General features: G+C 38.9%; 1 protein-coding gene across 2 annotated transcripts in view; it reads left to right on the plus strand.

The window, feature by feature from the left end:
• The window catches only part of OSBPL11 (oxysterol binding protein like 11), a 43,303-nt gene that overhangs the window by 12,281 nt on the left and 18,271 nt on the right, over positions 1-12,751 (plus strand). The window contains exons 3-6 of one of the 2 annotated variants that reach the window (XM_050977112.1): positions 7,570-7,638; positions 8,669-8,844; positions 9,584-9,687; positions 10,346-10,528. In XM_050977112.1, coding sequence (XP_050833069.1) covers positions 7,570-7,638; positions 8,669-8,844; positions 9,584-9,687; positions 10,346-10,528 — 532 coding nt within the window. The remainder of the gene's footprint in view (positions 1-7,569; positions 7,639-8,668; positions 8,845-9,583; positions 9,688-10,345; positions 10,529-12,751) is intronic. The other variant, XM_030241792.2, reaches the window with a different exon arrangement.

A 12,751-nucleotide genomic window follows, 5' to 3' on the forward strand; every position in this document is an offset into this window, starting at 1 on the left:
TGTATAAAGGAGCTGGTTTCTGACCCTGGCTCTGACTTCCTTTGTGGTAATAGTCATATATTATTCAAACTGATTTTCCCTGGTGATCACTAACTGTGTTACCCTTTTTCTTGGAGGACTGTTTTTGGAACAGTTTGCTCTGATTTTGCAAAACTTTTGTAGGGTCACAGTTGCAGCTGAAATCAGCAGATCCCATGATTTGAATGTATGAATAAAATAAAATAAAATTTGGACTGCATCTGTCTCAAAATTAGGCAGAAAATTCATTGTGCTTCAGTTCCCTGTATCCAAATGGAATGATAATGTTTTTGTCCTCTTACTGTTCAGTGCACAACTCCTTCATAAGTGTCCATAGCAAGCACAAGAATACCACGAGGGAACTCGTTATTAGAGCATGAGTGCCAAGTGAATAGTACCTCATACTCACTGCATGATGAAAAGGAGCACTTTTGAATAATTCCTTGTCTGGGAATCACCCTTCCCTCCAAGCACCAGACAAGAAAGTAGCCCTGCTCTCTTTATATATGGTGATAGTCAGAAGTGGTTAATGTGTATGCTTTCTTATTTAGAGTTTTAATCTTCCTTGTGTCTTATGCCTCAATTTTAATGTAAGAGTATTTTTGCTTAATTTCTCTGAGTTCAAGATTTATAGAATGATTTGGGTTGAGATGGGCCTCTGCAAAATCTCTAATTCTCCTGCTCAGAGCTTCAGAGTTAGAAGATGCCATTCAGTGCTGCTGAATTGCACGACTTGTAATTGTTTGCCAGCTAGACTTTAAACTACTGGCCATTGCTTCTTGAGTCTGGTGGTCCACACAGGCTTTTGCTTGTATTTATGAATATTTAGATAACATCAATTGACAATGGGCTATTTAAGTGTGTTTTTATTTACTTGAAAGGTGATAATAATTATTATCCTCAGTATTTAACCTGAAATGTTGGAAATAATATTTCAAAAATAATTACAAAGCAAGAAGCTGATCTGAGATAACTGATCCTGTTTACCTTCCATTTCAGAGTTTTATTGCTGCAGAGTCCAGAATGGCAATGTGTAATTGTTAATATAATCTTTTAAAAATACATAATCACAAATACTCAAATCTCAAAATTGCAAGGGCATGTCTGCATATTTCTGGTAGGATAAGAGCTACTAGGCTAGAAGAGAGCAGAGAGCCTTGGGATGGAACATGTAGTAAGCTGAACCATGTTGGACTGTGCCAAAGAATAATTGAACAACACAGAGGTTTGCTCCACCAGTCTCTGTGGGTAGTATTTCCCAGGATCCACTGCTTTCCCAGGTATCACAGGCAGCAAATTGTTCAAAGCTGCAGAGATGCTCATCCACCAGTGTTTGCCTTGTATATATTATATCAGCATTGTTCATTGGGCAGAGCAGCTTTAGTTTGACTGCTTGAGCTTTCTGAAGCTAGTTTTAGAGAGAGTTTTGGGTTTTGTTAGCAGTAATGTGTGAAACTGCACATTACGGTGTGCTGATGTAAACTGTAAATAGTAGCAAAGCTGCAGGCAACCTCTCCAGAGGCATTAAGGGCAGAGCTCAGACCTTTTGAGGTCCTTGTTTTTTGTATGCTCCAGGTCTAAAATGATATTGGCTAAATCTACAGTTTGTTTTCCACTGATATCATTGCAGCAAAATCTGCAGGGTTGTCTACTGACTCCTAGGTGCAGCTTCAGTTCTGTTCTGCTGATGCAAATCCACAAATAAATTGTCCATAAGTGGAGTTCTTGCTGACTTGAGGTGCTCACCTGTGTGTGAGACAAATTGCTGAGCTGAATGTCACTTCATTTTTTTCGAGGCAGATGTATTTTGAGAGATAAAGAGCTCTGTAAATTCTAAAGTAGTTAAACAATCAGTTTTATAGTTGTTATGTGAGAACAGTTTTGCTACTTATTAATTAAAAATTGCCACTCTTCTTCTACTTGCTACACTGCAAAAGTGTTACAGTAGTTTCATTTGTATGTAATTTACATGTCCATTAATGCTGACAAGAGGAGAATGGAATACAAATTTAGTTAAGATGGTTTAAAAAAAAAACAACCTATTAGCTTGATTTATCATTCTCCTTGAAAGCTAGTATTGATAGAATTTGAGGTTCCAGAACAACTGTTGTGTTGAGAGCAAGGGTTGGGGAGGGTGTGGAAAAGCCCCTCACCCCAAGGGTAGGGAGGCTGGGCTGCATTGTGCTGGAATCAAGGACAGCTGATGGCTCATTTTGGCTCTGCCACACCTTTTCTTTGTGGAAACCCCATGCTGCTCTTCCAATGCTTGTCTGTACTCTGAATGATTTACAGGAGTGCATGTGGAGAGAAGTTTTTATATCTAATGAAGGGGTGTGTGTTGCTGCATACTTGGAGCCAAGTGGTGTTCTGAAGTGTCCTCAGGGTCTGCTGTTGATGTTCTTGTCATGGTGTTGGACCTCTTTTCCTTGCACTTGTTTCTGGTTTCTAAATTTGTAATTGAGTAGTCAAACACCAGCTGAAGAGCAGGAGCTTTGCTGCCACTTCAGCTGACTGTAGAGCACTGCTGGTGAGTTGCACAGCAAGGATAGTTTTATTTCCTGTATTCCAAAAGCTGTTTGGAAAAGCAGAGGTAATTGATTGATACTTCTGCCGTACCTTGTTGGGTTTACTGGGGAGCATGCTCCTGCACCACAGAGCTGTGGAATTGGTGTGCTTAACTTGGTGGTGGTTTCTTGCAGTTGCAGAAGATATGGCTGAAGTGTTAAATGCTGACATAGCTTTTGGGATATTTTTCCCCTTTCTCTTCTCCACTGCCTACCCTTCTGTGTAAGGAAAAGGGAAATCAGTGCACTGTAGACAAGCACTTTGCAGTGCCCAGTGAGGAAGAAGCAAACCATTGCCAACAGTGAACTTGTGAGCAAACAGAGATGAGCAAGTTTAGTGAAAATGGTTGCTGCTTTTTCCAAACTGTATAGTTGAAATCACTCATTGGTTTGCACTGTTACAAGCCTCATGTCTCTATTTCCTTTTTTTTTTTTTTTTTATGCTTTGCCAGCTTTTAATATCAAAGTCACTTTCACCAGGGCTTTGCATCTTGCTGTGAGCTCAGTAGAAAGGAGCTGGTCAGGATCCAAAGGCACTGTCATAACAGTGGTCATGGCAGCTCTGGAGGCTGGATCCCCCTTCAGGAGCCCTCCCTGACATCCTCATGGGGTCCAGACTCCTGGCCATCCTTCCTGCTGGCAGCAGATCCACACATACTCAGCTGCCTCTTGAAGTCAGGCCTTACGCAAGTCAGTGGGGAAGCCTTTGGCCTCTGCGTTTGCTCTTCAGACAGCTGTTGGGTCTTCAGAGACTTGGCTGCTCAAAGCATCCCACGTGGTCCTGTCTGGGTCCCAGCAAAATTAAAATCATCTGAAGGGCAGTCTTGGAACTGTTCTGTAACTGCTTTCCTGATGTATGTAATTTTTGTGCCACTGCTAGGTTTTTTTTTTCTGTGGGGCTTTCATGGACACCTCCTCGTGAGGGGTATGGAAAAAGGTTGGCAAAGCCTTTTGCCTTTTGCTGCTTCTCAGAGAAAATGTTGGCTCAGGTGTGAGCCTGGGTGTCTTGGCAGAAGCTCCTGAAAGACGTCATTATGGGACTACTGTTCCTCTGTATCTGCGTCCAAAGCTCGGGTGCTGCACGCAAACAGGATGCAGGGGAATTTGGCCTGATTGTCACTGTCTTCTTTCTTCCTTGGGACAGGAGACCACCCTGCAAGGCCCTGACAGCTGGTGCAACTTAGGAAAGGACAAGTAAAACCAGAGAAGGATAAATAAGCTAACAGTGATTCTTTGTGAATCTTTTATTCCTATCATTTTTTTTTAGTAGCATGTAGATATGTAGAAATCTGGCTTGTGGTAAACATCTTTGATGTAAGGGAGGGATAATTTTGTGGGAAGAATATGAACTGATGTGTAATTGTTCACAGATGTCTGTCATTTGCTTAAATGGACAGTCTCAGTCCATCTCACAGTGTTTATAAACTAAAATATTGTGATAAATGGACAGTCAAGTTCAATGGTGTTCAGCCTTTGGGGAAAAAAACCCCAGATTATGAGAGGTGGTAGTTTTTGCTGGGCTAGAGTTCAGATGTTGTATGATGTGTTCTGCATATTTTTTTCTGGATTGTGACTTGTCTAATACCCTCACTTATAGTAGTCCAGCAAAAGTTAATTTTTTTTTTTCATGTCCCTAAGACTGTGATCTGTCTGTTGCAACATTTCCTTTCTTTGACAGGACATGTGAATTTCAACAGAAATAGGCCCTTTAGGGATTGTTGACTCATGGTGCTGAGCTGTTGCTATTCCTCTGACAATCTGAGACTGTGGTGAGCACTTTAAATAGCAACAACAGCATCTTCGCTATAGAAAGACACACGTACCCATAGGTACAGGTACGTGCACATAGGCAGCAGTGTCACTGCAGAGGGATTCTGAAAATCAGGAAAGATCCCAAGGGAGCCAGCCCTCACTCTCAGTCTTAAGTTGCTCAGTGTTTTGTGTCAAGTTCACTTTTGAAATTTGTTTTCTAGAAGTCAAAAACCCCTGTGGAAATTTTGGAGGCTTTTGAAGTAGACTGGTGACTTTGAGACAGGTTTGCCAGCACTGTTTCCAGTGAAACAGCTGTAGGGGCTAACTCATATTTTATGAACTGTGGCTATCTGTGAGCAGAGCCAGTGCTTGAACCTCAACCTCTTGTTCTCAAAATTTTACAAGCTTTCTGTAGTGCTCTGTAGAGCTTGGCTGTCACTTCCATACTAGTGAAATGTTACTGGGTTTTCTTCGGGTTGGGTGTGTTTTTGTATTTTTTTTAATGTTAGCTGCCTTTCATCACTGCTTTAGAAACAACAAATATCTTGGTTTAACTCTTGCTGTGGAGGCACTAACCTTAAAATTCTTGAGAAGAAATGCTTTAGTTACAATCCCTTGCCTTGCTCAGAAATAATACTGAGAATATTTTTCTGTATTCATACATGCAGAAGAAAATTAGGTTAACTGTAGTTCTATCATCTGTTTATGTATACTTATAGAATTTACTTTTTTGTGAATTGAAGTTTGCAGAGTGAGTTTATATTTCTTTAGTGTATATAGTTTTTACTTATTTAAAAATAAGCCTCAGCTCAAATGTTGAAATATTAGTTTTCAGTCACTTTCTCAGACTTCCATGGGACAGTGTTTTCAGAACCTTTCAGCTGAGCCTTCTGAGACTGATGAGGTTAGAGATATAAATTATTGAAGAGGAAGCATTTGGACATGTTTGGGTCCAGACAAAGTGAAAATCCAAGTGGAAAGGAACATGCAGATGATGGGAAAATGTGATGGTAATTTGATGTGGAACTATATCACCAGAAGAGCTGCACTCCCTTCTACAGTGTGTTTTTCTGCATGACAAAGTCAGCTATTTTATTTGTCACACCAAAAAAAAAACCCCCAAAGAAACAAAGAGGTCAAATTATTTTAATCAAAGGCTATTTAATTTACTCTTGTTAGATGAATGGACTTCCATAGGTCATACACATAGTGCTGCTGCATTCACTGCAGTATGAACTTACCTTTCTGATTTTTCTTGGGTTCTTTAGAAGTACCTGTGATTTAGGCACATTGTTGTTGGGGGTGCAGTGGCTGTAGCCCAAATGTGGAGGGCTATGTGCAGTGTCTCACTGAAAAGCAAGGGTGTAGCCTGCATTCACTGGAGCTGAAAAACAATTAGCTGTGACTAGGGACAATTTTCAGATGAGTAAAACCCAAGCTCATGCATTTTTATGACTGTGCAATCTCATAATTTTCAGCTAAATTAAGACAGTGAGCAAGTCTAAACTGTACTTCCCTTGTATGCCAATAATAACAAATGAGAGGCGTCTGCCGAGGATGAGTTTGATTATGTCTCCTTTAGCTTCTCCATACATTTAAAATATACGACACCCTCTGCTCTCCTTGGTTTTATTTTTATCTGTAGTACCCCTTAATGAGCTATTAGAAATTAAATTCCTCAATAGTCCCGCTGGCTGCTCTCCATTGCAGGATATTACTGCAATTCTGATTGCTGCTGTAATAGCTAGGACACATATTTTTGCTTTTAAAAGTAGCATTTAAAATCAGCAGCTTGGGTTTTGTCTTCAAAAAATGTACGTTCTTGTATCTCTTGGCTTGTTCTATATCACTGAGTGGCAGTGATTTACTCTGTGGCTGTTTTCATTAGTGTCACCCTAAATGGCTTCCTCTAAGATGAAACAGTGTAACATGTTATATTTATCAAACTGTCAGATTTCTAATTAATCAGCTGCCTATAAATGAGGTGTAGACGGCAGCTTCAGCTGTTACTTAGAATTTACCCCAGTACTTACCCAATTATGTTTGCAACCAAAACTCACTAAGGGAGTTGATCCCTTGGCTCTGGCAGTCCTGTTTTGCCCACTTTTCCCCTTTTGCTGTCATGGGGCTACTTTGTCCATTTAACAACCAAGAGAGGTTGCTGCTGCTCCAATGGACTCTGAATAATTTGATCTTCAACCCACTACAACCTACAGAAATTTCAAATTAAAATTTACATTAGAAACGAACTTCTTTTGGAGAAGCAAATAGTGTCTGATATTTGGGTCATTGTTTCAATTCTTTGTAGTAATAGAAACTTTTTTCTCATGCTGGACCTGAATTGTCTATTGAGAGTGTGTTCTTAAGTGTGGGGTTATGCCCTACTGTGAGGTGAGGGCATTGAGGTGGCATTTCTAGATTTATGGGAACACACAGCATAAAGTGGGTCTTAAAACTGTGGTCTTAAAGGGAGTAATTTGTAGCCGTGGTACTTGGAAGCCTTATTAAGGGCAATTGATTTTCAGAAATGGAAATATATTTTGCCTATAGTGTTATTAAGTCTCCATGCCAAGTGCCTTTGGTGGATTCTCATTTTTGGTGGGTGTTGCAAGTCAAATCTTCGAAGGAGAAACTACTGGATTTTCCTGTCAGGCCTGAGGAGGAGATGTTTTGGCTTCTGGTTTAGGTCTCAGAATATGTTGATGTGACCTGCACTTGCATGTTGTGTTCTGTAGGACATCTGTTCAGGAGCATGACTGTGTAGGGGAAGGATGCTGGACACAAGGGATTAATAACACTACACTGATGTAGGAGTAGCTACAGACAGTTTAGGTTGGTGGCTGCAATCCAGGGGTCTGTTAATAAACTAGTGAAAGTTAATTTTGTTCAGGAGTCCCAAAAGTACAAAATTTGTTTTGAAGAGAGATCAGGAGCCAGAAGCAGCATGGATACAAAGTCTTTAATTACCTGAAACTTGTAAAAATGTGTATAGAAATGCCTGTTGAATTGGTGAAGCAATTTTTGGTTTGAAATTATTTGGAATTAAGTAAGTCTGATTAAATTGTCATAAGAAGATATTTTAGGAGCAAGGCTGGAAAAAAAAAAAAAGCTTTATTAAATTGATAGTGCCATTCTAAAAATGCACATTGAAATTCATCTCCCAAGAATAAAGATGGTCAGAAGAATCTAAAATATATTTGGTATTGTCTGATGGCTTTTTTCTCTCTTTTTATAGTGATCACATGGAAAATATTTGTGGCTACTTAATGAAATACACCAACCTTGTCACAGGCTGGCAATATCGGTAAGTCTTTTATTTTTTAGTAATGTTGGTGTCTGCAGCATCCAGATAAACATATTTCAGTTTTTTTAATAATACTTAGATTTCCCTTTTTCTAGTAGGCGAACTTTGTGCAAGAATCTTATACTTTTTCTCAATATAGATTAAGCTAATGTGTAGATGAATAATATTTGTATTAAGGCATGAATATAAAAAAGGCATAGTCAATATAAAGCAGTTAACTCATTTAGTAGCTTATAACTATGTGTAAAAAGCATTAGGCTTTTTCTCCTTTTCCATTAAAAAAATATTGTCTTTGTGTTTTCTGCTGAGTCTTCACCTTTGTGCCAAATAATGCTATCACTTAAAAAAAGAATAAGACTTCATTACTGTAAATTCAAACTCAAGCAGGCTTTCCCCTTTCTCCAGGATGTCATCTCCCCTGGAGTAACTTGATTTTCTGTGTCAGGTGAAATTCTCTGGTCACGTTTCTTGCTGTTCCTAGAGCAGCACAGTGCAACCAAATTAATGTTGGAGAGACAAGTCCTTAGTGTGCCACCTGTGCTGCCCCTGGCATGGAGTGACTCATGTCAATATACTCAGCATTAAACTCAAGTGAAAGTTGAAGCATAATGTCCAGTTCCATTAAAAAAAAAACAAACTGAAATTGCTTTAGTTTCATGGTTTTGCATCTCAGCTCCTTTGTATCTGGGGCTGTTTTACTTTTAATGTATGTAGTTTAAGGATTTATTAAGCCCTAATGATTCAGGATATAATTTTTGATTCCCAAAATCTCATCATAATGTTCTTCTGTGGGCATGTTCTATTGTGCAATCCCTGTGCTGTGAGAAAAAAAATGCCAAGAAATTAATTTTTGTGCCATCTTGGGGACATAATTCACATGTTTAGGGTTTTCCTGACACAAGTCTTTTCGTCTAAATCCCATCTGTGCAAACTTGTAAAGAGAGACTTTTCCCAACACAACTGCCTGCATTAAAAAAAAAAAAAAAAAGAGCTGGTTTTATTTAGTGTATTTGCTTTGTTATCCTTGCAGGTATTTTGTGTTAAACAATGATGCTGGCCTGCTGGAGTACTTTGTGAATGAGCAGTCTAGACATCTGAAGCCCAGGGGTACCCTGCAGCTGGCTGGAGCTGTCATTTCACCCAGTGATGAAGACTCTCACACCTTCACAGTCAACGCAGCCAGCGGGGAGCAGTATAAACTAAGAGGTAGGACCTGGATGCTTGGGCAGGGGTTCCTTCCACTAGAGGACAGTCCTGGCTCTTACCTGGGGCTGCTTGGCTGGGCTTGGCTGCAGCGCCAAAGAGAGAGAGCCTGGTTGGCAAAGTGCTGCCATTATGTGCAAGACTTCTATCTCACTATTCACTAGAAATGGTCTGTATTTATGGATAGTTCCATAATATTTGGGTTTGATGACCTTCAGAAGACTTCAGATGTGTAGAATGGGGTTTAATCTTCATGTATACTGTCCTGAAATTGTACTGATTCGAAGTTTTCTAAATCATTGTAGGTAGCAATACTATGGTGATGCTCACAGAGAATTTAATTATTCAGTTTGTTAGCCACCTTATGGTGGTTATAAAAGCCCATTCTCTGATTTTGTGGGCTGCAGAAATCTAGGCTAATAACTTTGACTATTTCTTCCCTTGAGACTTGCTGTAATTTTCTAATTTGGAGTACCTTACTCTTATTGCAGGAAAATGTTTCACGTTGTTAGATTACAATATTTGTGAGGGCAATTATGGTTTGTTGATGTTTTAAAATTAATTTTGTAACTAAAAATAGCATAAAGAAAAAGGAAAGTATATACTATTTATGTTGAACTTGACTTAATATCATAGTTATTACCGGCAAATGAGTTTTAGATTAAAAATAAATTACTTTGCACTGTTAGTCTTGTGATTTTTAAGAATTAAGCAGTCATTTTTGCCCATCTTCATTTAACAGAATCCTTTTGGTTTACTTTATTAGCTACAGATGCTAAAGAGCGGCAGCACTGGGTTAGCAGGCTACAGATATGCACACAGCATCACACAGAAGCTATTGGAAAGGTATGACTGATGCTCCCATAGGCAAAAATCTGCCTGGTGATAGAAGTAGTTGCAAATACAACTTCAGTGTTATTGAAGCCCTTCCATTCTGGGAATGTTAGTTTTTTCTTTTTCCTTTTTTTTTAACCCCTTACTTTCTTTTTTTCTAAAAACCACACAACAGCCCACAGGTAAATTTAGGGTGAATTCCCATGTTTGAGAAAAAAGTCCTCAACACTGTCTCTGAATACTGTTGTTTCTCTTTGCTCACAATCAGCATCTTGTAGCTGGTTTTGTTGTAAGAGATAAGTAGAACTAATAGCTCTGAATGAAGTTCCATTCTTTTAAATGTCAGCTCTATCCCTGCAGGATCTATTAGGAGTAATTTTCTGGTGCTGTTGCAGATCAAGAACTGATCTTCAAGTCAGAGAAGTGATACTTACAGATCAATGTCATTTCACAGATTGTTCTTAATTAGACTATAAAAGAGGGCAGCTAGAAGCAGACAGTGGAAAATATTTAGCAGTTGCTACTAATGCATTATTAGGGCTTTGCTATCTTTCCTTACTCTATAAAAAATTAAAAATTAAACTGTTCTGCTGTATCTTTCATATTAGAACATTTGCTGGTTATTAGGATTAATTGTAAATGTTTCTCAATATGCTTGTTTATTCACTAGAACAACCCTCCTCTGAAATCTCGCAGCTTCTCTCTTGCATCCCAAGGAAGTGCCAACTCTCCTGGTGTGCAGAGAAGACCTAGTCAAAATGCAGTTTCCTTCTTCAATGTTGGACATCACAGATTGCCAACTGGAAAAAGAGTTCCCATTATGCAGCCAGATCACCTTGTAGATGTTAGAGAGGTTTGTATGCTTTAAATTCCCTTACAGTTGTTTGAGAGAGCTGTGGTGTTATTTGTAAGGTTGTGGAGAAACCTGCTGTTCTTAGTTGGATATATTGTCAGTAGCATGTCCTAAGCCATTATTGCACAGCTGTGTGAGGATAAGTAACTTGTCCTGGCTAATTGTAGAAGTAAATGATGTATGTTTGGTGTATATTTTATATTTTGTACTTTGCAGTAGTATCCTGATGCTGAAGGTAGAACCATGTTCTCATCTTTGCAAGTCCTACCACTACAAGTGACAAGGGAATATCCTTAAGGGACATCACATGCTCTGATACTCTTGTATGCTTTTCTTCCCTTGTCAAGCTGTAGAAGAATTGACTAAGCTGTGCTTGTCTCTCTTATGACCAGGGAGAAGTTGGTCATGATGGACATTTCAGAATGCTAATACCATTTTCTGGTCTGCTGATTCATTTAGACAAATTGCATAGTGATGGGTGTGACTGAAGAGAGAGCAGTTCAGATGCCTGGGTGTTTTTCACCATGTGTTCAGGTGTAATGTGTTTTGGGAGAAAAATCCAGAAATAATTACCTTTGCATCTTGACTGACAGAACAGACTGACTACTGGTTGATTTTAATTTGTGAATATATCTAGGGTGGTCTTTCCTATCTAAAGATAATGCATTGCAAACCTGTGTTACTTAGTGGTGGTATTGATGTTATTAAGTATTTTAATGTTAACTGTAGTTAGTGTGGTGTAACACATTTCTAGCCAAAAATAAATTTCTAATGGAGAGCTTTTTAATTTAGCAAATAAAGATACAGGAAGTGTGAATAGCTAGAAATTGAACTTAGACAAATTGGAATAGAAGAGTGCTGTATAATATGAGCCTCATTAACCTTAAAATATTTGGCTGAGCACTGTGGTAACTTCTCCAGTAACTGAGTGTTGCAGATACTTTCACTGGTATGGCATGCTGTCATTGTGCCTTGATTTATATCAGCTATTGAGGTGTAATTATTCAGGAGTTTACACAAGGTGACTGCCTCTTTAAACCTTGGAGTCTGTGAATTTCTCTCCACAGCAGACTGTTTTTGCAGATGTCTTGCAAAAGGGAAATTGCTACCATCCTGGTTTTATCCTCTTAGAACTCTAAAGTCTCCTATAGTGCTAATGCAGAGACACGTGAAGTGCTGCTAGGTACCCAGGAAAATAAAAATGTTTCAAAAATGGCTTTTTCACTTTTTGAATTTTCCAACACCATTATGGCATACAGGGAGGAAAGAGGAGTGTGTGTGAGCTGGAGCACTGAAGCAGTGGCTTGTATCCTGTAACTGGAATAAAGTGGAATGACTTTTCCTGGCATTGCAAAGAGCACAGGAAGCTATTCATGCTCTCTTGATTGCTACTGAATTTGGTGGCACAGCATGACTATTTATCAACTTAAAAACTTGTACAGATGAAGAATCCTCAGTAGTGCTGACTCTTCTGAGTGTTAGTTTGCTTGCTTTTTTTAAGCTGAAATGCTTGTTGGATACAATGCCCACTTTTGTAGAGATAATTAAAATACTGAAGGGCAGGTTTGTTCTTGTTACCCCTGAGCATGGTATAGCTTGAACACTTAGAAATTAATTTTGAAAAGTATATTCTTTCAAAGAATGTACTACAATTTGACCTTCTTTCATTTTCCCATGAATTGCACTATACCTGAATCTCCCTTGGCAGTCCCTTTCCCTTTACCTGCCCCTTGTTCTTGGCTGAATATGTCATGATGCTGATGTGGTTACTGTGCAAAGCAGGAGGTTTAAGAACATCTTTTTGCTAACTTGCACTAAATGCAGGTGTCTGTGTGTTTGCAAATGAAAACAATGGCCTGTTTATTTTTCCAAGATTTTGAATTTTTAGTCACTGTGCTTTTCTTCTCCTGGCACTATTTTTTTTTTTTTTCCCAAAGCTGAGTGTATAATTAAGAAAAACCTTAAGTGTGTCCTTTGAAAGGGAAAATGTGCCTATTTGAACTTGATAGCTAAGCATAGCATGGCTTGTCCTGTTGTCTGGCCTGATCCTGGAATGAAGGGCTTGGGGCCTGCCACATGGTGAATTACTAACAGTAAAGGTCACCAGAAGGATTGTGGTGATTTGTCAACTGATTATCTGTGGGTTTTTTGTGAGAGTTTCTTTTTAAGCCAACACACTTTTTCAGAGTTGGTAAAAAACTGCACACAAAGGCTTTTATCACA

This window comes from Serinus canaria, chromosome 7 (assembly GCF_022539315.1).
Source record: "Serinus canaria isolate serCan28SL12 chromosome 7, serCan2020, whole genome shotgun sequence".
Lineage (NCBI taxonomy): Eukaryota > Metazoa > Chordata > Aves > Passeriformes > Fringillidae > Serinus > Serinus canaria.